The following is a 26,449-nucleotide window of genomic DNA, read 5'->3' as shown; positions in this document are numbered from 1 at the left end:
CAATTTCTTGCCTCTTCTTCAAACTCTTAGAGTTGATTTGGCCAAATGTCGTGGTTTTTCGTGGTTAGAAAGAATAAGTGCAGTAAAAATGAATGTCTTGCCTCGCTTGATGTACTTATTTCAGACGATTCCGTGCACACTTCCTAGACAGTTTTTTCTGTTGTTGAATAAAGCTCTGAACAGGTTTATTTGGCGTGCTAGACCCCCCAGGATTGCAAAAGCTACTCTTGTTAGGAGGAAGCGATGTGGGGGATTGGGTCTTCCTGACTGTCAATCCTATTACTTTGCTGCGGTGAGTGCTAGAATATTGGATTGGTTCCATCATAAATCCTCTAAGTTGTGGTTGATGTTGGACGACTACTTGGCCCCTATTCCCCTAGTTACCATCCCGTCGTTTAGAATGCGGTTTTATCCATCTACTAAAAATGCTTGACTTCCTTTTGTGGCAGGACAGGTAGTTCTCACATTTAAAAGGTTTGGGGGGTTGGCAGTAGTGATACCTCCGGATGGTCCGCTTGTGTTGATTTCCAACAATGCTGATTTCCCTTCTGGGCTACGCCCCAATTTTTTGTCTTCTTCATCTAGACCTTCTCCATTGACTTTCCATCATTTTTTGACGCCCCAGGATCTTAAGTCTTTTGATGTAATTGTACCGGAACCGGAAAGATCGATAATAAGCACCTGGGATTTTCTTAGGATGCAACATTTTTATAATGATAATAAGATGAAGCTGCATCTTCATAGGGCCTCGACCTCCCTGGAGCGATTGTGTATTGCATCTTCCGCTCCGTTTAAACCTATATCTTTCGTTTATAATCTTTTGCAAGACTTGAGTAATGATACCCTTCCATCCTTTGTGAAGGGGTGGGAGAGGGACCTTGTTTCGACCCAGACAGTGGATGATTGGTCGAAAGCATTAGTCCTGGGTCATAAATTCTCTATTTCTTGTAAAGCCCAGGAGATTAACTATAACATTTCTCGGTGGTATAGGGTTCCGACGTTGTTGCACTCCTTTTATCCGGAGGTACCAGATGAATGTTGGCTTTGCAAAAGAACAGGTGGTACGATGTTGCATATCTGGTGGGCATGTCCTTTAATACACACACTCTGGTCTACAGTAGTGGATCTGATTCGTAAAATTACAGGTCAGGTGCTGCCTAACTCTCCGGAGTTGTTGCTTCTTTCCATGCTCCCTGGTTCGCTTAAAAAAATATATTAAAACTCTGGTTAGTTTCCTTCTAATTGCAGCTAGAACTGTTATCCCTCATCTTTGGAAGATAGTTCCTGTTCCAACGAATGGTTCCAGGAGAAATTAAATCTGCAGAGAATGGAGGAGGTTACGCAGCCCCATGATGTGTCATCTAGGAATGTGAGTTTAGTTTGGAAGGTGTTCTGTGAGTCTGACGACTACTTATCGTATGCATAGGTCTCGCGGGGGGGGGGGGTAGAGTTGGAGGATTGGCCCTATTAGATAGGGATAGAGGGTGAGCCTGTCTGTTCTGGGTGGGTATGAGATGTTAGCCGTTAGAGTTCTCTGGGTTTTGATTTAGCTTCCATTTTATATCCTCTCTCTGATAAGGGGTGTGTATTATAGACCTACGATATTAAGCAGTTTTGGTCGCCGTGGTGCCTACCTCCTCGTCTGCATTTTTACTATTGCAAATCATTTTGTAATGATGTGTATATATTTTGTAATATTCATATTTTCCATATGTACTGAATTTTCTTACTCTGCTGGGTCAGAGGATTGCTGTACATTGTGCATTGGAACTTTGTATGCATAACCACTTTGTTTTATTTACTCTTATCACCAGGGCCGCACCTGCCATGAGGCGAGGTGAGGCAGCCACCTCAGGCGGCGCCACCGATCTAAAATCGGGGGGGGGGGGGGCATATTGTGGCAGGGCCAGAGGGGAGTACTTTACCTAGCAGACGTGCAGCACGATAGGCGCACGTCTGCTAATACACGCCCCCTCTTTGATGCTGCACGCGCCGCGAGAGAGGAGCATAGAGAACCTGAAGGTCTGCGGGAGGAGTGGCTGAATGCGCTCTCCTGAAGAAAAGAGCGGCTGGTAAGTAACGACGTGAGGAGAGGAGACTAAGTCATTGTTAAAGAGTAGAGCGGCAGAGTGCCGATTACTTCGCTCAGCCTCCTGCCCTCACTAATTTAAAAGTGATGGGCCGCTACCATACTGAAAAGGGGGGGGCATCTGACTGACTGTATTGGGCAGCCTTAAAGGTGTGCGACATGGTGCTCCAGCCCCCCACCATGTAGGGGGCGCAACTGTGCAGGCCGTACTTTGGACTCTATATTCTCTGCTCTTCGTTACACACACACTGAGGAAGCAAGTGCAGAGTCGAGGAGGAAGCTCCGCCCACAGCCCGACCTGCAAGAAACCTGTGCAGCTGGAGAGATGGTAAGTTTGTGTGTGTGTATGTATGTATATATACAGTATATATGTGTGTGTGTCTGTATATGTATACATGCTTTGTGTCTGTCTGTCTGTCTGTCTGTCCGTGTATGTGTGTGTATATATGTGTCTGTATATGTATACATGCTTTGTGTCTGTGTGTGTGTGTGCGTGTATATATATGTCTGTCTGCTTTTTGTCTGTCTGTGTGTATATATTGTGAGCCGGCGTCCCACTTGAGCTGCTGTATTGGGCAGTCACGCACATGGAAACGGACAGTGGCGTAACTACTGCTATAGCAGCCATAGTGGCTGCTACGGGGCCTGTGCCACCCGCTGGCATGCCCCCCCCCCCATGGTCGGAGCTCCGCTGTGGATAGGGGATGCATGTCTTTTGTAGGACAAACTATAGGCCGTTTTTTTTTCGGGGGGGGGGGGGGTGCTATATGGCGTTATCTACAGGGGGGACTCTGTATGGCGTTATCTACAGGGGGGACTCTGTATGGCGTTATCTACAGGGGGGACTCTGTATGGTGTTATCTACAGGGAGGACTCTGTATAGCGTTATCTACAGGGGGGATTCTGTATGGCGTTAGCTACAGGGGGGACTCTGTATGGCGTTCTCTACAGGGGGGACTCTGTATGGCGTTATCTACAGGGGGGACTCTGTATGGCGTTATCTACAGGGGGGCCTGTATGCCGCTATCTACAGGGGGCTGTGTATGGCGCTATCTATAGGGGGCACTATGTGGTGGAATCTATAGGGAGGCACTATCTACAAGGGGGGGGGTTGTGTGATACCCAGCGGAGGGGGGCCCCAGTCAAAAGTTCGCTATGGGGCCCAGTCTTTCCTAGTTACGCCCCTGGAATCGGGGTAAACATAAGCAGCGGGTACTTTTTATTTGCACTAAACAAACAGATCCTTTTGCACAGAGCTGGTCTCCACCGGGTAAAGCAACAAACGAAACCATATAACTTTTGGAAAAACAATCTTTAAAGTCCCCATCATGTATCAGCCACCACCTGAGCGTGCAAGTGCCCTTTGTTAGGTGTTTCGTTGACAGCAGTCTCCTTGGAGGAAAACCAATCTCCTTCCTCCTAAGGGTATGTTCACACGGCAGCCTCCGATACGCCTGAAATTACAGAGCTGTTTTCAGGAGAAAACAGCTCCGGAATTTCAGACGTAATGGCATGTGCAGGCGTTTTTCGCAGCGTCCATCACGGACGTAATTGGAGCTGTTTTTCCATGGAGTCAATGGAAAACGGCTCCAATTACGTCTCAAGAAGTGACATGCACTTCTTTGACGCGGGCGTCTTTTTTACGCGCCGTCTTTTGACAGCGACGCGTAAAAAAAATGACCTTTGGAGCCGTATTTTCGTACGTAATTCGAGGCTAAACCGCCCGAATTACGTCCGTAAATAGGGTGTGTGAACCCAGCCTTACTCTCTGCCACACTTCACACTGTCAGCTTCCCTTTTAATCAGGGCCAGCTGAGACTCAGAACCTCTAGAACCAAAACCTGGAGTGGAGGTATGGGAATGGCCATCCCACCCAGAATCTCTACAGCCATTCCTAAATCTTGGACCCTGAAAGACACCTTAAAAACTCCTGCTTAGCAATTTACTTTTCTGAACAACAAACTTCTCAGAGATTTATACTGAGATAAGAAATCTCAGTGGCACATACCTAACCTCTACCAGTCTTCCTACTGACTGTTTACAGTATGTATATATATATATATATATATATATGTCTGTATATGTATACATGCTTTGTGTCTGTCTGTCTGTCTGTCTATGTGTGTATATATGTGTTTCTGTATATGTATGCATGCATTGTGGCTGTGTGTGGGTGTGTGTGTATATATGTTTCTGTATATGTATACATGCTTTATGTTTGTGTGTGTGTGTGTGTGTGTGTGTGTGTGTGTATATATATATATATATGTCTGTATATGTTTACATGTTTTATGTCTGTGTGTATATATGTGTCTTTATATGTCATATGTATACATGTTTTATATGTGTGTGTATATATATATATGTGTCTGTATATGTATACATGTTTTATGTGTGTGTGTGTGTGTGTGTGTGTGTGTGTGTGTGTGTGTGTGTGTGTATATGTGTACACATGCCTCGTGTATGTGTATATTTGCCTGTATTTGTAGAGGGCAGCAATAGAGTCCCCCGTCAATGGGTGCATGAAAATCACGCGCACCACATGGAAGCACTTCCGTGTGACGCGCGTGATTCGCGCAACAGCAGTAAAACTATGAATGAAAACAGAAAAGCACCCCGTGCTTTTCTGTTTACAAACATCCAAACGGAGTGTCATTATAATGGCGGCTGCGCGAAAAGCATGCAGCCGCGCATCATATGCTGATGACACACGGAGCTGTCAAGTGCCTTTTGCGCACGCAAAACGCAGCGTTTTTTGCGCTCGCAAAACCCACACGCTCGTCTGAATCCGGCCTTAGGCTGGGTTCACACGACCATGTTACGTCCGTAATGTACGGAACGTATTTCGGCCGGAAGACCCGGACCGAAGACAGTGCAGGGAGCCGGGCTCCTAGCATCATAGTGATGTACGATGCTAGGAGTCCCTGCCTCTGCGTGGAACTACTGTCCCGTACTGTAATCATGATTACAGTACGGGACAGTTGTCCTGCAGCGAGGCAGGGACTCCTAGCATCGTACATCACTATGATGCTAGGAGCCCGGCTCCCTGCACTGTGTTCGGTCCGGGTCTTCCGGCCGAAATACGTTCCGTACATTACGGACGTAACATGGTCGTGTGAACCCAGCCTTAAAGTGTAACTAAACTTTAAAAAAAACTTTTGCCACATCACACTGACATGTCAGAAGTTTTGATCGGTGGGGGTCCGAGCACTGGGATCCCCACTGTTCACTAAAATGAAGAGTCAGAAGTGCTCGGGTGAGCGCTGTGCCGCTTCGTTTCTGATTGGCTTTGCTCGGATTGGTGTATGGGCTCAAAGACTCACAACGCTCACCCAAGCACTTCTGCCTCTTCGTTTTAGCGATCAGTGGGGATCCCAGTGCTCGGACGTCCACCGGCCAAAACTTGTGTGACATGTCAAAAGTTTTTAAAAATGTAGTTACACTTTAAAACAGATGATAACACCTTTCTTTTAGAGGAGTCCCTGCGTTAGCTTTTTCTGGCGCACAGGTCCTCCCATATGGGCCAGAATTATCTATTAATATTTTTGCCGCATCTCTAGGTCCTGTGCGCCACAATAGAAATTATAGTTTATTGACCTCCTGTGGATGAGTATACTTTTTTTATTTTTCTTATTGCAAGTTTTTGTTTTGCATGTTCCGCTGGACCATTTGGACCACATCAAGGATTTGTTGGACTACGTCGATGATTTACACTTCATTTTTTTTTATTTTTTTTAAATAAAGCGGTCAAGGAGTTGTGTGGGGGCGTTTTTATTTCAATAAGAAAAAATATTTTGTGTCTGTTTTTTAACCCCTTAGTGACCAGCCCATTTTAGGCCTTAATGACCAAGCTATTTTATTCGTTTTTCTATAGTCGCATTCAAAGAGCTATAACCTTTTTATTTTTTCATCTACATAGCTGTATGAGGACTTGTTTTTTGCGGGATTAGTTGTGCTTTTTAATAGCACCATTTTTGGGTACATATAATTTTTATATTAACTTTTATTAACCTTTTTGGGGGGGATTATAAAAAAAAACTGAAATTCCGCCATTGTTCTATGCGTTTTTAAATTGACGCCGTTCACTATGCGACGTAAATAACATGTTACCTTTACTCTATGGGTCGGTACGATTACGGCGATACCACATATGTGGAGGTTTTTTTATGTTTTATGACTTTTGCACAATAAAAACACTTTTGAACTAAAATTATTTGTTTTTGCATCGTCGCTTTCCAATTTTTTTATTTTTCCATCAATGTAGTGATTTTTTGGGCTTGTTTTCTGCGGGACAAGACGTAGTTTTGAATGGTACTATTTTGGGGTACATGGGACTTATTGATTCATTTTTATTATGACTTTTTTGGGGGGCAATGGAAAAAAATTGCAATTTCGCCATAGTTTTTTGCGTTTTTTTTTTACGGTGTTCACTTTGCGGTTTAAATTACATATTAACTTTATTAATGGAGTCATTACGGTCGCGGCGATACCACATATGTGTACTTTTTTCTTTTTTTTACACTTTTACTAAATAAAACCACTTTTTATGGAAAAAAATGGTTTTATTTATTTTTTTACTGTACTTTTTATTAATAATCTTTATTTCACTTTGATGACTTATTTTATTAGTCCCACTAGGGGACTTTACTGTGCGATGTTCCGATCGCTGCTATAATGCTCTGGTATACTTCGTATACCAGAGCATTATTGCCTGTCAGTGTAAATCTGACAGGCAATCTGTTAGGACGTGCCTCCGGCGCGTCCTAACAGGCATATGTCCAGGGCAGACCTGGGGGCTTTTATCAGGCCCCCGGCTGCCATGACACCCCATCGGAGACCCGCGATTGCATTCGCGGGCCGCCGATGGGTGACAGAGGGAGCGCACTCCCTCTGTAAACAAAGTTAAATGCCGCGGTCGCTATTGACGGCGGCATTTAACGGGTTAAACGGCCGCGATCGAAGTAAACTTTGATCGCAGGCATTGGAGCAGGAGCTCAGCTGTTATCAGACAGCAGAGCCCCGGCTCCTGCCTGCACGGGAGACCCGTGCAGGACTTAGACTAGGCTGACGTGAAAAGGGGTCAGCCTAGCCTAAAGCCCATTAGTGAATCACGTGAAAAGGCGTATTATTGGTCACTAAGGGGTTAAATACTTTATTACCACCTTAGTAATGGCAGTTGTCTGATTGTTGACGTCCACTACTAAGGCGGGGGCCTAGCGTTAGCCAGTAAAAAGGCCGACACTAACCACCCATTATTACATTGGGACCCACCGCCACCAGGGGTGCCAGGAAGAGCCGGGTGCAATCCAGTACCCGGCCATCTGTAGTGATGGACGGGTACTGGGGCGGCCGCAGGCTGGGAAGGGACAGAAACTTTGGCCCTTCCCATCCTGGTAATGCTAGGCTGCTGCTGTTATGTTGTATCTGGCTGGTTATGAATTATTAGGGGGAACCCACGTAGTTTTTTTTCAAGTATTTTTATTTATTTTTTTAACTACGTGGGGTCCCCCCATTTTTCATAACCAGCCACATACAACACAGCAGCAGCAGCCTAACATTACCAGGGTGGGGAAACAAAAAAACCGTGGTCCTGTTGGGTTTTTGTCGCTCCCAGCCTTATAATACCAGCCTGCAGTCGCTCCAGTACCTGACCATCACTACAGATGGTCGGGTACTGGGTGGTACCCGGCTCTTCCCGGCACCCCTGGTGGCAGTGGGTAACGGGGTAATAATGGGGGATTACTGTTAGCCTTTTTACTGGCTAACGCTAAGCCCTACCTTACTATGGACACTGTCAAGCAGACAGCGGCCATTACAAAGGCGGTAATATAATTTAAAAAAAACAAAGACATAAGAAAACTTATTGAAATAAAAACTCCCCAACACAACCCTCTTTCACCGTTTTATTTAAAAACAAAAAACTTACATTATCAAAGTAGTCCAACTAATCTATGACTTAGTCTAAATGCTCCAGCCGAATATAGCAAAATAATAAAAGTTAGCTTATTAAAAAATATAAAACCTATACTTTTTTTTCTCCCCTGCACCACAATAGAAACTAGGTAAAGGATAGAAAAAAAGGGACCAATGCAAGGCGCTGCTAATAACAAATTGGGTGTTTATTAAAGATGGGATAATGGTAGGCTACGCGTTTCGACGCAGGAATTGCGTCTTCATCAGGCCATGAACATACACAAAAAAACATCTCATATATATATACACATGTCAGTAATCAAAAACCGACCAATCACCAGGGGGAAACAGGGAGGGGACACAGGGTGTTTGCTACGAGGAATAGGACAAAAACCCGCTACAAGAACAACCACGTTTGATTAATAAAGTGTGTGCCAATTAGATAAAAGAGCGATATGATAATTGAATTTGACATATAGGAAAAATAACAGAACATAATAATATAAGCCCAATTGATAAGATATATAAAATATTTGACATACAAGCCGTATTAATAACACAAAAGCCGGCAAATGGGACAAGCGGTAAGATAAAATACTATATAATTCTCAAAAGGAAAGGAATAGTGCTCGGTCTATTAAAAACGAAAATAACATTTAATAATTAAATCTGACGATTCTGAATAAAAATTACGATATTATAACCATGAATAGATTCATAGGAGACCAGAATACTAATCAGCGCAAAAAAGGAAAGGTCAGTGGCGTCTTCGTAGTCATAACAACACCACTATTATAATAATACATCGGTGCACGAGGACTATGTTGAATGAGTAAAATGATTTATATAAAATACAAATTAAACAAATTATCAATATGCCTACATAAAACGATGTGTTAGAAAAACAGTCACGAATTATTGACTAGAAAATTGCAAAGGGCGATCAAGCATTTAAAACTAAAATAAAATCTATATTCGATGGAACATCAGAACCAATAAAAAGATATGTAAATATAACTATAACTCATAATAAAAAATTCCAAACCACGTCTAAAAAACCGGATGCTATAATTACTCTAGTAAACCAAAGGAAGGAGGACATCCATGATGCTTTAATGCCATAGATATAAGTTAATTATAAGTTATATTAATATTAATAATACCAATAATAACACGGATTTCCAACCCAAAATATAAAGCAATATATATATTACGGGAAATATGGACGACATTACCGCAAAACAAGAAAAACAATTATATAACAGATAATCTGATTGCGAAAAATAAGCCTGATGTTAGAATAAAACATTACAATTGCCAATAAGATATAATAAACCTATATTGGATTTGTGACTTTTTTTGTAAGTTTTTTTGTATCTAAAAGGACAATTACTAGTTATATGTGTATACGGGAGACAAAACTGTTTATGATTTGGAACTAATCTAAAGAGGACTCACTAATATCATTCAAGCCTTCAGGGTGAAGTGTACACAATTTGTAGATCCAATAATTCTCACGCTGTTTTAAACATAAAAATCTATTAGTGTAGTCTGCAGGTATTTGCTCAATGGGAGTAATGCTTATACAGTCAAAATTGCAATTATGTCTATATAGGCAATGTCGGGATACACTATGTTTAGAAAAACCTCTGCTAACATTTGACCTGTGATTATTAATCCTTTTACGTAGGGTTTGGGTAGTACGTCCTATATACTGTAATTTACAGGTGCATTGTAGCAGGTAAACTACATATTCACTGCCACAATTTAAAAAACGTTTAATGCCAAATGATTCTGATGTTACTATAGACGTAAAATTGGTGACCTTATGTGTAATGTTGGAACAACACATACACCTGGGCAATCCGCAACGAAATGAGCCTAATAGTGATGGTTGTAGCCTTGAGATGCATGAATTACCTTGGTTTTGCAGTTTACTTGGGGCCAATAAATTTTTAAGAGTTTTGGACCTTCTAAAAGTGACCTTAGGTAAAGGGGGGAGTAACCCCTTAAGCACCGGATCGTTACAGAGGATATGCCAATGCTTACACAGGATTGACCTAATCGATTTACTCCCAGCATTAAAGGTCGTAATAAAATTATATTTATAATCAAAATGATCAACTTTCTTATCCACTACTTTTACACATTCTCCTTGAGTCATTTCTGTTGCTCTGGATTGTGCTCCTTCAATAAGACTAATCGGGAAATGTTTCTCCCTAAATCTTTTCCTTAGAATCAAACATTCATTTTTAAAATCAACCGGATTGGAGCAGTTTTTCCTAATTCTCTGAAATTGTCCAAACGGGACATTCCGGAGCCATGGGGGATAGTGGGCACTTGTAAAATCCAGATAGCTATTTACATCCACTGTCTTGAAATGTGTTCTGGTTGTGAATGTGTCACCATTTCTACAGATAGTTAGATCTAGAAAATCAATTGTGTCTTCTGAATATGTGTGCGTAAAATTCAAACCATAGGAATTTGTATTTAAAAATTCAATAAAGGAAGTAGCAGAGGCCTCGTCGCCACTCCATACAAAAAGCAAATCGTCAATAAAACGTTTATAAAATAGTATATTCTTGCGAAATGGATGATCGCACCAAATATGATTGTTTTCAAACCGGCCCATATAGAGGTTTGCATAAGATGGGGCAAACCTGGAACCCATTGCGCATCCCTTGATTTGACGATAATATTTATTTTCGAACCTAAAAGTATTGTGTTGTAAGATAAAATCAATACATTGTATTAAAAAATTATTTTGTTCAGTTGGTATGCGGACTTCCATAGACAAAAAGTGAGAAATAGCTTCAATCCCTAAAGTGTGTGGAATATTAGAATATAATGCAGATACGTCTGCTGTGAGGAAACTCACTTTGCTAAACTTATAACCATCATTGAATACCTTGAGATCCCTGATGAGCTGTGAAGAGTCCTTCAGAAAGGAGGGTAAATCTAGGACGAAGGGCTGGAGATGTAAATCTAAATAATGAGACAGGTTACTCGTGAGAGAACCTATACCTGAGATAATGGGCCGACCAGGTGGGGAAGAAATGGATTTATGAATTTTCGGTAAGTGATATAAAAATGGTGTATTTGGAAATGAAACCGATAGAAACTTTTTTTCTTTTTTTGATAAAAGACACTTAGTAAATGCTGACCCTATCAAATAGTTATATTCAATGAGATCGGATGGTATGGTATTTGTTGACAATTTTTCATAGAACGTAACATCAGATAGAATTCTATATGCCTCATTTATATATTCTGAACGATCCTGGATGACAATACCCCCTCCCTTATCAGCTGAGCGTATCACAATCAGATGATTATTTTGGAGGGATTTCAATGCCCTTCTTTCACAAAAAGAAAGATTGTCAATTATCATATTGGGTTTTTCCAAAGCTTTAAATTCGTTACCAACTAAAGTGGAAAATGTATCCAAATAAGGACCTCTATGGTGTAGAGGATAGAATGATGACTTGGAATGTACCTCCACCTGGACGGGTGGTGGTGCACCTATAGGGGAGCTGTCGCCAGGGGGGCCTGGCACAGCAACCGCATGAGGTATTAACGAAAAATGCCTAAGTAAAGTCAATTTTCTGATGAATCTATTTAAATCCATAAACAAATTAAAACCGTCAGGCATCGAAGTAGGACAAAAGGACAACCCCTTGGATAAAAGTGCATTTTCATTATCCTTGAGAATATAACTAGAAAGATTGAATATTTTTATTGTTTTAGTCTGTGTTTTTTCGATAGTTTGGATTGATTTACTATATCTATTTTTCCCACCTCTACATCCTCTAAATCTATTTCTAGCTTTCTTTTGGTTGAAATTTTTTGAATTTTTGGAAAGAAGGATGTTATTGCTTGGGATTTGGGGCTTTTTAGGTAAGGTAGAAGGAATTCCTGTGAATGTGAAATGGGAGTGACCGGAGGCACCGTGATGTGTAGGGGTAGCCCTAAAAAAGAGACCGTAGCTAAAGTATTATCCATGAATTGTGAATGTTCACTTGGGTTATTGATGGGCTGTAACAAAGATTTATCCGGACTATCAATAATTGACTGTGTTTCATGTAGGGATAATTCTAATAAAGTTGGGGGGATATAGTTTGTGACCGAAAAATCAATGGAATCATTGAAGAGGGGAGACTGCATAGGTGATGAAGGGGGAGTATCAGGTGCAAGATTAAGGAGTTTGAGATGAGCTTGAAGATCTGTAGATTTAAATGCATGTACTGGAATAGAACCCAAGGGGAGACTGTTGTGGGTAGGTGTATGTTTGGGAAGGGAGATAATAGGAATGGGGGTCAATGCTAGCAAATTTTTGGCAATTTATTGGCCCCAAGTAAACTGCAAAACCAAGGTAATTCATGCATCTCAAGGCTACAACCATCACTATTAGGCTCATTTCGTTGCGGATTGCCCAGGTGTATGTGTTGTTCCAACATTACACATAAGGTCACCAATTTTACGTCTATAGTAACATCAGAATCATTTGGCATTAAACGTTTTTTAAATTGTGGCAGTGAATATGTAGTTTACCTGCTACAATGCACCTGTAAATTACAGTATATAGGACGTACTACCCAAACCCTACGTAAAAGGATTAATAATCACAGGTCAAATGTTAGCAGAGGTTTTTCTAAACATAGTGTATCCCGACATTGCCTATATAGACATAATTGCAATTTTGACTGTATAAGCATTACTCCCATTGAGCAAATACCTGCAGACTACACTAATAGATTTTTATGTTTAAAACAGCGTGAGAATTATTGGATCTACAAATTGTGTACACTTCACCCTGAAGGCTTGAATGATATTAGTGAGTCCTCTTTAGATTAGTTCCAAATCATAAACAGTTTTGTCTCCCGTATACACATATAACTAGTAATTGTCCTTTTAGATACAAAAAAACTTACAAAAAAAGTCACAAATCCAATATAGGTTTATTATATCTTATTGGCAATTGTAATGTTTTATTCTAACATCAGGCTTATTTTTCGCAATCAGATTATCTGTTATATAATTGTTTTTCTTGTTTTGCGGTAATGTCGTCCATATTTCCCGTAATATATATATTGCTTTATATTTTGGGTTGGAAATCCGTGTTATTATTGGTATTATTAATATTAATATAACTTATAATTAACTTATATCTATGGCATTAAAGCATCATGGATGTCCTCCTTCCTTTGGTTTACTAGAGTAATTATAGCATCCGGTTTTTTAGACGTGGTTTGGAATTTTTTATTATGAGCTATAGTTATATTTACATATCTTTTTATTGGTTCTGATTAGAGATGAGCGAACTTATCAAAAGTTCGGTTCGGCTAGTTCGCCGAATTAAACAAAAAAGTTCGGTTCGGACCGAACTAGTTCTGACCGAACCTGTCACTTACGTGCGCCGAGCATGCTACTGTCCGGGGTACTGATAGAGTTAATGGGCTGCACTAACTCTTTCAGCAACCTTCACAGTACATGCTCGGCGCGCGGAAAATACAATTTAAATGTAATAAAAAAATAAAAATTATACGTTCGTACTTACTTTCCTCCTGTCCGGCCTCCAGCGATGACGTTTCATCCCTTTCGCCGCTGCAGCCAATCACAGGCTGCAGCGGCGACATGGATGAAACGTCATCGCTGGAGGCCGGACAGGAGGAAAGTAAGTATGAACGTATTATTATTTTTTTTTGGCATGTATGTATGTATGTATGTATGTATGTATGTATGTATGTTGGCATGTATGTATGTATATCTGTGCATGTATGTTGGCATGTATGTATATATGTGCATGTTTGTATGTATATTTGCATGTATATATTTGCATGTATGTTTGCATGTGTGTATGTTTGCATGTATGTATTTTTGCATGTATGTTGTCATGTATGTATGTATGTTGTCATGTGTGTATGTATATTTGTATGTATGTATGTATGTTTGCATGAATGTATGTATGTTTGCATGTATGTGTGTTTGCATGAATGTATGTTTGCATGTATGTATGTATGCATGTTTGTATGTATATTTGCATGTTTGTATGTATATTTTCATTATTTTTTTTTTTTTTACAGGTTTGGTGTTTGGACTACGTCGGTTTCGAGGACTACTTAGATTACGTTTTTTTTTCTACAATAAAATGGTTAATGAGGGTTGTGTTGGGGGTGCTTTATTTCAATAAAATATTTTATCTATGTCTTTGTCTTTTCTTTTCAAATTTTATTACTACCACTTTAGTAATGGCCGCTGTCTGAGTGACAACATCCATTACTAAGGCGAGGCTTAGTGTTAGCCGGTGCAGAGGCTAACACTAACCACCATTATTACCCCGGTACCCACCACCACCAGGGGTGCCGGGAAGAGCCAGGTACGATCCAGTACCCGACCATCTGTTGTGATGGTCGGGCTCTGGGGCGGCCGCAGGCTGGTATTATGAGGCTGGGAAGGGCCAAAAACAGTGGACCTTCCCACCCTTGTAATGCTAGGCTGCTGCTGCTGTGTTGTATCTGGCTGGTTATAAAAGTGGGGGGGACCCCACGTCATTTTTTTAAATTATTTATTTATTTATTTTTTTTTTTTAAAAAGACATGGGGTTCCACCCAATTTATCATAACCAGCCACATACAACACAGTGTTATTAGCCTGGGAATGGACAAAACCAGTGGCCCTTCCCACCAATTGTAATGCCAGACTGCTGCGGCCTTGCATATGGCTGGTTATTAAAAATGTGGGGGACCCTATTGCTAAATTTGTTAAATTCAAAAAAAAAAACGACGTGGGGGTCCCCTCCATTTTTATAACCGGCCCGATACAACACAGCAGCAGCAGCCTAGCATTACAAGGGTGGGAAGGTCCACTGATTTTGGCCCTTCCCAGCCTCATAATACCAGCCTACGGCCGCCCCAGTACCCGACCATCACAACAGATGGTCGGGTACTGGATCGTACCCAGCTCTTCCCGGCACCCCTGGTGGTGGTGGGTACCGGGGTAATAATGGGTGGTTAGTGCTAGCCTCTGCACCGGCTAACACTAAGTACCGCCTTAATAATGGATGCTGTCAATCAGCCAACTGCCATTATCTAGGCACTAATAAAGTTTAAAAAAAACCACAAAGACAATTCTTTTTTTATTGAAATAAGAAATCCCCAACAAAACCCTCGTTAACCATTTTATTAAAATTTGAAAAAACGTAGATCTACGCAGTAGTCCAACGAATCGAAGATGTAGTCCAATCGGTACATCAAAATCTGCAACAACATAAAAAAACTGTTATCAATGTGAACAATAACAATACTTCTACTCACCTACACACATATATACACGCACACACACAAACAACCATACACAAACACACACATATACACAAACACATATACACACACATATAAAAACAAACACACCCATATATACACAAACACACACCCATATACACAAACACACATATACAAAAACACACACATCTACACACAAACATATATACAAATACACCCATATATATACACAAACACACACATAAACACACACCCATATACACACATATACAAAAACACACACACACAAACATCTACACACAAACATATACACATACACCCATATATACACACACCCATATATACACATACACAAACACACCCATATATACACAAACACACAAACACAAACACACATATAAAAACAAAAACAGACAAAGACACATACCCAAACACACACACTGTTTCTTTTAAATGCTGCTGGGGAACCCGCTCGATCCACTATATAAGGCTGCGCTACAGTGCAGCATTTAAAAGAAACAGGATCCTGACCTGTCCATAGAGTTTAAGGCAGCACAGAGTATTTCAGGAGATGAGCGTGCAGATTCAGTGCTGCTGTGAACTCTGCTCTTACCATTACGTAGCTCTCAGTCTGTTACCTCTCCTCCACTCCTGTCCTCAAGAACACCTTCACATGATTGGCAAGTCACCACGTAATGGTAAGAGCAGAGTTCACAGCAGCACAGAGTATTTCAGGAGATGAGCGTGCGGATCTTGTGCGGGGTGGTGACTTGCCAATCATGTGAAGGTGTTATTGAGGACAGGAGTGGAGGAGAGGTAACAGACTGAGCTACGTAATGGTAAGAGCAAAGTTCACAACAGAACAGAATCTGCACGCTCCTCTCCTGAAATATTTTGTGCTGCTGTGAACTCTGCTCTTACCATTACGTAGCTCTCAGTCTGTTACCTCTCCTCCACTCCTGTCCTCAAGAACACCTTCACATGATTGGCAAGTCACCACTGCGCACAAGATCCGCACGCTCATCTCCTGAAATACTCTGTGCTGCTGTGAACTCTGCTCTTACCGTTACGTGGTGACTTGCCAATCATGAAGGTGTTATTCCAACACAGTAGTGGAGGAGAGGTAACAGACTGAGAGCTACGTAATGGTAAGAGCAGAGTTCACAGCAGCACTGAATCTGCACGCTCATCTCCTGAAATACTCTGTGCTGCCTTAAACTCTGTGGACAGGTCAGGATCCTGTTTCTTTTAAATGCTGCACTGTAGCGCAGCCTTATATAGTGGATCGAGCGGGTTCCCTAGCAGCATTTAAAAGAAACAGGATCCTGACCTGTCCACAGAGTTTAAGGCAGCACAGAGTATTTCAGGAGAGGAGCACGGCCGGCCACAGGCAGCCGGTCGTTTTTCCAAGCCGTGCTCCCATTATGCACACGACCGTAAAAACACCCGTTATTGCGGGTCGTAATTACGACCCGCGATAACGGGCTCATAGACTTCTGTTACCCACGGGTACCTTCCCGTTTTCTCACGGGAAGGTGCCCGTGCCGTTAAAAAAATAGAACATGTTCTATTTTTCTATTTTACGGGCCGTGCTGCTATAAAATTTAGGGTATGTTCACACGACAGCGTCCGTAACGGCTGAAATTACGGGGATGTTTCCGCCTGAAAACATCCCCGTAATTTCAGCCGTAACGGCATGTGCAGGCGCTTGAACGCCGCGTCCATTACGGACGTAATTGGCGCTGCTATTCATTGGAGTCAATGAATAACGGCTCCAATTACGGCCAAAGAAGTGACAGGTCACTTCTTTGACGCGGGCGTCTATTTACGCGCCGTCATTTGACAGCGGCGCGTAAATATACGCCTCGTGTGAACAGACAAACGTCTGCCCATTGCTTTCAATGGGCAGATGTTTGTCAGCACTATCGAGGCGCTATTTTCGGGCGTAATTCGGGGCAAAAAATCCAGAATTACATCCGTAATTAGTGCGTGTGAACACAGGGTATGTTCACACGCACTAATTACGGACGTAATTCGGGCGTTTTTGCCCCGAATTACGTCCAAAAATAGCGCCTCGATAGCGCTGACAAACATCTGCCCATTGAAAGCAATGGGCAGACGTTTGTCTGTTCACACGAGGCGTAATTTACGCGCCGCTGTCAAATGACGGCGCGTAAATAGACGCCCGCGTCAAAGAAGTGACCTGTCACTTCTTTGGCCGTAATTGGAGCCGTTATTCATTGACTCCAATGAATAGCAGCGCCAATTACGTCCGTAATGGACGCGGCGTTCAAGCGCCTGCATATGCCGTAACGGCTGAAATTACGGGGATGTTTTCAGGCGGAAACATCCCCGTAATTTCAGCCGTAACGGACGCTGTCGTGTGAACATACCCTTATAATGACAGCACGGCTCGTAAAAGCGGCCAGCTGCCCGTGGCCGGCCGTGCTCGTAATTACGAGTCGTAATTACGAGCACGACCCGTAAAATAAAAAAATAGAACATGTTCTATCTTTTTAACGGCACGGGCACCTTCCCGTGAGAAAACGGGAAGGTACCCGTGGCTAACAGAAGTCTATGGGCCCGCTATTTCGGGTCGTAATTACGACCCTTAATAACGGGTGTTTTTACAGTCGTGTGCATGAGGCCCCGTAATGACGGGTGGCTACATGTGTGCACCCGTCATTACAGCAGCGTTGCTAGGCGACGTCCGTAAATAGTCACTCTTCAGGGTGCTGAAAGAGTTAACTGATCGGCAGTAACTGTTTCAGCACCTTGGACAGTGACTACCGATCACAATATAGAGTACCTGTAAAAAAAAAAAATACGTTCATACTTACCGGGAACTCCCTGCTTCCTCCAGTCCGGTCTCCTGGCCGTTGCCTTGGTGACGCGTCCCTCGCGACATCCGGCCCGACATTCCTTGATGACGATGCAGCCCATGTGAGTGCTGCAGCCAATCACGGGCTGCAGAGGCCTCTGCAGCCAATCACGGGCTGCAGAGGCCTCTGCAGCCAATCACAGGCTGCCGCGTCAGAAAAGAAGGTCGGACTGGAGGAAGAAGAGGGACTCGTCCGCAAGACAACGACCAGGTACGTATGAAATGCTTTTTATTTAATTTTTAATCAGCAGCCTCTTTTCTCTATCAGTGATTGATAGAGACAAGTGGCTGCCGATTTGTATAATATTTTTTACCGGGTTCGGTCAAAACGGGTTCGGCCGAACCCGGTGAAGTTCGGATTCGCTGCGAACCGAACTTTTCCGGAAGTTCGGACCGAAACCGGGTTCGGTTGTCCCGGTTCGCTCATCTCTAGTTCTGATGTTCCATCGAATATAGATTTTATTTTAGTTTTAAATGCTTGATCGCCCTTTGCAATTTTCTAGTCAATAATTCGTGACTGTTTTTCTAACACATCGTTTTATGTAGGCATATTGATAATTTGTTTAATTTGTATTTTATATAAATCGTTTTACTCATACAACATAGTCCTCGTGCACCGATGTATTATTATAATAGTGGTGTTGTTATGACTACGAAGACGCCACTGACCTTTCCTTTTTTGCGCTGATTAGTATTCTGGTCTCCTATGAATCTATTCATGGTTATAATATCGTAATTTTTATTCAGAATCATCAGATTTAATTATTAAATGTTATTTTCGTTTTTAATAGACCGAGCACTATTCCTTTCCTTTTGAGAATTATATAGTATTTTATCTTACCGCTTGTCCCATTTGCCGGCTTTTGTGTTATTAATACGGCTTGTATGTCAAATATTTTATATATCTTATCAATTGGGCTTATATTATTATGTTCTGTTATTTTTCCTATATGTCAAATTCAATTATCATATCGCTCTTTTATCTAATTGGCACACACTTTATTAATCAAACGTGGTTGTTCTTGTAGCGGGTTTTTGTCCTATTCCTCGTAGCAAACACCCTGTGTCCCCTCCCTGTTTCCCCCTGGTTATTGGTCGGTTTTTGATTACTGACATGTGTATATATATATGAGATGTTTTTTTGTGTATGTTCATGGCCTGATGAAGACGCAATTCCTGCGTCAAAACGCGTAGCCTACCATTATCCCATCTTTAATAAACACCCAATTTGTTATTAGCAGCGCCTTGCATTGGTCCCTTTTTTTCTATCCTTTACCTTCACTCTGACGGTGAATTCGCGTTCACCGGCCCTTGGACCTTGGCAGCAGCTACAGATCGCACTTGGCTGTACACACCCTTCGCATCTCCACAGCAGTGTGCTCCCTGGAGATCGTTCCACACCCTCCAACAGTGTTATGCCTGGTCAGCATAACCCAACTAGGTGAGTGCAAATTACCCTAGCATTATTTGTTGTTTTTTGACCTCCGGATAATTGCACTATGTGGCGCCGTGTGTTTTTTCTTCTTTTCTAGTATCCACAATAGAAACTAGAGGTCAAGGAAAAATAATTTCCCTTCATGTAACTCCGCTTCCTGTCAACTGAAAAGTCATCTGCCAGAGGGAAAAAATGTTTCCCCATTGCGGAGTACAAGAAAGTCTAATTCCCAGGTGAGGCCTTCTTGTTCTCATCAGGAAACATTTTTCCTTCTGACAGATGATTTTTTCGTTGACCGTTGGCAGAGTTCAATAGGGGTGGTGTTAGGGGGAGGAGGGGGGAAAATATGGTCTGTTCACAGTTTGTGTTTTTTCCACCCCTGCCCTAGATTTCAATCCTATATCCGCCCCTGTGTGCAGAATATCACAAGTTCACAACAGAGCTTGCAGAGGAGAAGCGCACACCCCTGTGGACCACGATACAGAGAGCGCGTCTAACGAGTGAGTATGGCTGGCTTTACAACTCTGCACCTCTCCTCAGCCTCCACATGTTATTTGATGAGAGGAGGAGGAGAAGTGCGGACTGTGGCTGATAACATTCACTGCTGTTATATATTTATATGTCCGGTACATTCACTGCTGCTATATATGGATCTGTGCGGTATATACACTGCTTGTACATATTTATTTATAGGTTGTGTGCAGTTTATTTTTTGCTTTGCTACTGTTCCATAGGCTTTTTTTCTAAATATACATTTTTGCCCCTTGCAGTTAAAGGGGTTGTTCCAAGATTAACCCTTTCATGCCGACAATCTGTACATACACGTCCTTTTTGCACATACCCCGTGCTGCCAGGACGTGTATATATAGATCTCTGTTCCAGCCAGCATAGCGCTGTGAAAAGCGCTCGGACGCCGGCTGTCAGTGTCCCCAGCAACCTGTTCTCTGACAGTCGAACCGATCGGTTCGGCTGCAGAGAATATGATCACCGTCACTAACCGCTTCCTGACCGCCCACAGTAAATTCACGTCGGCGCTTGCTGGGCTCTGTGCAACGCCGACGTGAATTCACAGTGGGTGTTAAAAGCGCGATCCGGGTGTCTCAGAGTAGTGCTGACACCCGGATCTCACTGTTAACCCCTGCCTCTGGTCCCGGAGACATGACCGGTACCTGATTGGTTCAGGTCCCGATCAAGTGATCACAGGGAAAGTTTGTTGTAGCAACAAACTTTCCCGAGGACTGATTGCGGGTGCTGCTGTCAGTTGCATGACAAAACCGGAGGCCAAACAACGGCCTCCGATCTGTCATTCACGGAAGCCTAAGAGGAACAGCTGGTCCTCAAAGGCTTCCTGTTAGTGTGACTGTCAACGTCACACTGACAGTTTATAACACGTTACACTACCTAGCTAGTGTAATGTATTATAGCAGCCATCAGTGCTGCAGGTCTTCAAGTAAAAAAAGTAATAAAATTGTTTTATAAAAGTGTAAAAACAAAAAATGCTTTTTTTCCTATAATAAGTCTTTTATTATAGGAAAAAAAAGAAAACGTTAAAAAAGTACAAATATTTGGTATCACCGCGTTCGTAACGACCCCAACTATAATATTATTTTTCCCGCACGGTGAACACCGCAAAAAAGAATTAAAAAGCAATACTAGTATCACTATTTTTTTTGGTCATCACCCCTCCCAAAATATAGAAATAAAAAGTGATCAAAAATTTGCATGTACCCCAAAATAATACCAACCCGTCCCGCAAATAATAAAGCCCTTACACAGCTTTTTTGACTGAAAAATAAGAAAAATTATGGCTCTCAGAATATGTTGACACAAAAAATAAATAATTTGATAGAAAAATGATTTTATTGCGCAAACACCACAAAAAAATAAAAAAAACTATATACATATGGTATCGGCGTAATCGTACGGACCTGCAGAATAAAGTAAAATGTCATTTATAGCGCACAGAGGTTACTGTAAAAAAAAGTAAAAAATAAAAAAGGACAAAAAAACATTGTCGACATGTATGTTTTTTTTGTCACTTTGCTTGCCAAAAAAAAATAAAAAAATCGAACAAAAAATCACATGTACCCTAAAATGGTACCAATGAAAACTACAGATTGTATCATAACAAATAAGCCCTCACACGGCTCCGGTGGAGAAAAAAAATTAAAAAAAGTTCTGGCGCTCAGAATATAGCGACAGAAATTGTGCAGTGTCCAAAAGCGGATAAGATTGGGCACCATTTGTCAGTGCGACACCGGCCACACATCTATGTATTATTTATTTACCCCCTTATTATACCCTCATATTATGCCCTGATGTACTCTGCCCAGCTTACATATGCCACCACATTATAAAACTGAAATACCAGCAAAACCCCAAACAGAACTACTCCCAAGCTAAATCTGCGCTCCAAAAGCCAAATGGCGCTCCTTCCCTACTGAGCTCTGCCGTGGGTCCAAACAGCAGTTTATTACCACATATGGGGTATTGCCGTAATCGTGAGAAATAGCTAAACAAGTCTTGGGGTGCTTTTTATTCTTTATTCCTTGTAAAAATTATTTTTTTTTATACTTTTTCAGAAAAAAAATAGATTTTCATTTTCACAGAAATATTCCAATAAATATAGCAAAAGACCTGTCGGGTCAAGATGCGAACTATACCCCAAGATAAATTCCTTGAGGTGTGTAGTTTCCAAAACCACTTTTGGGGAGATTCCACTGTTTTGGCACCACGAGACCTCTTCAAACCTGACATTGTGCCTAAAATATATTCTAAAAAAAAAGGAGACCCCAAAATCCTCTAGGTGCTCCTCTGCTTCTGAGGCCGGTGCTTCAGTCCATTATCACACTAGGGCCACATGTTGGATATTTCTAAAAACTGCAGAATCTAGGCAATAAATATTGAGTTGCATTTCTCTGGTAAAATGTTCTGTGTTTCAGAAAATAATGTATTACAAGTGAATTTCGGCAAAAAAAATTAAATTTGTAAATTTCACCTCTACTTTGCTTTAATTCCTGTGAAACGCCTAAAGGGTTAATAAACTTTCTGAATGCTGTTTTGAATACTTTGAGGGGTGCAGTTTTTAAAATGTGGTGATTTATGGTGTCTATCTAATACATTAGGCCCTCAAAGCCACTTCAAAACTGAACTGGTCCTTGACAAAATAGCTTTTTGAAATTTTCTTGAAAATGTGAGAAGTTGCTGCTAAAGTTCTAAGCCTTGTAACGTCCTAGAAAAATAAAATAATGTTCAAAAAACTATGCAAATATAAAGTAGACATATGGGGGATGTTTATTAGCAACAATTCTGTGTGGTATTACTATCTGTTTTATAAGTAGATTACATTTAAAATTAGAAAAATTATGATTTTCGCAAGTTTTGGTGTTTTTCACAAATAAGCTATGAATGTATTGACCAAACTTTTCCACTAACATAAAGTACAATATGTCACGAGAAAACAATCTCTGAATCGCTTGGCTAGGCAAAAGCATTCCAGAGTTATTACCACATAAAATGACACGTCAGATTTGAAAAAATGGGGCTAGTCATTGAGGCATCGATGACCCTTGGTCCTGAAAGAGTTAAATGTTACCCCCTGTCTACAGGATAGGACATAACATGCTTATCGGTGGGGGTCTAAGCACTGGGACCCCCACTGATAACTAGAACGGTGGTCCCTTGTGCCCCTGAGTAACTGGAGCGGCAGGGTGTGTGCTTGACCTGCAGCGTCTTTAACTCAGGGGTACGAGGGACCCTCACTGATCAGCATGTTATCTCCCATCCTGTAGAGAGGGGATAACCTTTAATCTTGGGACAACCCCTTTAAGGCCTGAACATGCAGTGAATCGTTTTCAGATTATATTACTGGCTCGATGATTACATTCATTCCTAGTCCGGTCTGTGTAGTTTGGGTTTACAAATATTATGGATAGGTTGTACAGATCCAACAGACGTGGACAGAAAAAGTGCAGCATGCGTTACTATACTGACTGTAAAGAGCCATTAAAGGGGCCCTGACACAAGTTTGAACACTGACATTGTGGTTTCATTTTTGTGTTTGCATTTTGGATACACGTTGCCCTGGTCATTTTACTAGTACTTATAGCTGGGGCAATATAGGTAAATATAAATTCTAGCAGCACCGGCAGCGTGTGGGTGCAAGCTCTGAGGGACATGAGGGACAGACCGGTCCCAGATACACAGGAATCAAAAAATTAGCAGCAACTCCAATAGTTAAGGTGAAAAAAAAGTGGGTACTTTATTGCCCATGCAACGTTTCAGCTCCGTCCACTGAAGTCTTTCTCAAGCAGCTTGAGAAAGGCTTCAGTGGACGGAGCTGAAACGTTGCAAGGGCAATAAAGTACCCACTTTTTTTCACCTTAACTATTGGAGTTGCTGCTCATTTTTTGATTCCTGGGGCAATATAGGGATATTTACTACACAATTGCCTGTTATGAGACCTTGCAGCTTATAACAATGATGTTCAATAATGTATTTTTTTGTTCACACAGTTCTAATTTTTTTGTTTTGTTTTACAAGTTGTTTCTTACTTACGACTTTTTTTATTTTTTTGTGTGGATGAGGGGGGGGGGGGCGCCATTTCCATTTTCGCCTCAGGCAGCAGAAAAGCTATAATTGGCACTGCTTATCGCTCTAAGGGTATGTTCACACGGCGGGGGTCCGTAACGGCTGAAATTACGGGGATGTTTCAGCCTGAAAACATCCCCGTAATTTCAGCCGTAACGGCATGTGCAGGCGCTTGAACGCCGCGTCAATTACGGCCGTAATTAGCGCTGCTATTCATTGGAGTCAATGAATAGCGGCTCCAATTACGGCCAAAGAAGTGACAGGTCACTTCTTCTACGCGGGCGTCAATTTACGCGCCGTCATTTGACAGCGGCGCGTAAATATACGCCTCGTGTGAACAGACAAACGTCTGCCCATTGCTTTCAATGGGCAGATGTTTGTCAGCGCTATTGAGGCGCTATTTTCGGGCGTAATTCGGGGCAAAAACGCCCGATTTACGTCCGTAAATAGGCCGTGTGAACATACCCTAAGAGTATTTTTGCTACTTTGCGGTTTGATAATTAAGATGGAAAAATACCACAATAAAATAAAGGAATGTTAAAAAAAAATATCAATTAATTAGTTAGTGACCATCCCATAGTGTTTTTGCGGCGGCCACTAACGGGCTTTATTCCGATGCAATAGCCTTTTTACGGTGCTGCATCGGAATACATAAACACAGCGGGGAGCCCTTAAATCTCCCTGCTCTCAGCTACCAGAGGTAGCTGAGCGCTGGGGGCATCCCAGCTCGAACGAGTGAGATCGATATTAACCCCTCAGATGCGGCGCTCAATAGCGAGCGCTGCATCAGAGTTGTTTTGGAGAGAGGGAGCTCCCTCTCTCTCCCACTGATAACATCGCGAGTGTCTGTGTCTCCGATGGCAGTCGGGGGCCTAATAAAGGTCCCTAGGTCTGCCTGTAGTAAATGCCTTACACGGACAGGCATAATACACTGCAATACAAAAATATTGCAGTGTATTATAAATGCGATCGGATAATCGCATAGTGAAGTTCCCTAGTGGGACTAGTAAAAAAAAAGTTTAATAAACAGTGAAAAAAAAATAAAAACCCCACTTTTTCCCCTTACAAACTGCTTTATTATTAAAAAACAAAGTAAAGTAAAAAAGTTACACATATTTGGTATTGCCATGTCCGTAACGACCCCAACTATAAACTTATTACATCATTTAACCCGCACGGTGAACGTCGTAAAAAATAAAACATTAAAAAATTGCTGTTTTCTTTGAATCCAAAATGTGATAAAAAGTGATCAAAATGTTGCATCTGCTCCAAAATGGTACCGATAAAAACTAAAAGTCTTCCAGCAAAAAGAAAGCCTTCATAAAACTGCATCGGCGAAAAAAAAAAAAAGTTATGGCTCTTCAAATATGGAGACACAAAAACAAATTATTAAAAAAAAAAAAAAAAGGGTTTTCACTGTGTAAAAGTAGTAAAACATACAAAATCTATATAAATTTGGTATAAATTTCTGCTATATAGATTTGGTGTTGTTGCAATCGCAACAACCCACTGAATAAAGTTATTGTGTTGTTTATACCACACGGTAAATGGCGTAAATTTAGGACTCAAAAAAGTGTGGCGAAATTGCAGGTTTCTCTATTGTCCCCCCCCCAAAAAAAAGTTAATCAATAAATTCTATGTACCCCAAAATGGTGCTATTAAAAATTACAACTTGTCCTGCAAAAAACAAGACCTTACACAGCTATGTCGACGCAAAAATAAAAAAAAGTTATAGCACTTTGAATGAGATGATGAAAAACGTAAAAGTGGCTTCTCATTAAGGGGTTAAGAATGAAGTTCTCCTGTTTTGGATGTCTCATAAGCAGTTTTGAAATAAGCCGTTTTAAAAAAAATAAAATAAAAAGAAGAAGAGGAACAGAGTCTTCCTCTCACACAGAAAGGATGCACATGGCATCCTCAGATATTACAGATAAAAATATCGTTATGCATTTTACAAGATTTAGTACTGAGAACTTGTAAATATATATGACAGAACATAAATATCATGTAATCCTAGACATAATTAAGCAGCTTACTTTCTGTAAAAGTGTCGTATATCTCCTACCGTTGTAATTATCTGATTGGTTGATGGATTTTCTTTAAACTGAGAGCAGTAAGTTATAAATAAACCTGAAACTCACGGTTTTGTAGAATCTGCATGATACACATATAGTGTGTGTGTTTTTATGGGTTTTTCTCCGGCCGTATATTGAATATATATATATATATATATATATATATATATATATATATATATATAT

General features: G+C 41.3%; 1 protein-coding gene across 2 annotated transcripts in view; it reads left to right on the top strand.

The window, feature by feature from the left end:
* Nucleotides 1-26,449, top strand: part of LOC142671351 (uncharacterized) — a 132,550-nt gene that overhangs the window by 49,177 nt on the left and 56,924 nt on the right. Inside the window, exon 7 of one of the 2 annotated variants that reach the window (XM_075847158.1) lies at nucleotides 14,086-14,255. The exons of the other annotated variant lie outside the window; for it this stretch is intronic. Coding sequence (XP_075703273.1) covers nucleotides 14,086-14,192 — 107 coding nt within the window. The 3' untranslated portion in view covers nucleotides 14,193-14,255. Of the gene's footprint in view, nucleotides 1-14,085; nucleotides 14,256-26,449 lie in introns of those variants that run through there. 2 annotated transcript variants of the gene reach the window in all.

Source organism: Rhinoderma darwinii, chromosome 1, assembly GCF_050947455.1.
Source record: "Rhinoderma darwinii isolate aRhiDar2 chromosome 1, aRhiDar2.hap1, whole genome shotgun sequence".
Classification (NCBI taxonomy): domain Eukaryota; kingdom Metazoa; phylum Chordata; class Amphibia; order Anura; family Rhinodermatidae; genus Rhinoderma; species Rhinoderma darwinii.
Note: the sequence above shows the minus strand (reverse complement) of the source record. Positions and strands in the feature narration are given on the sequence as shown.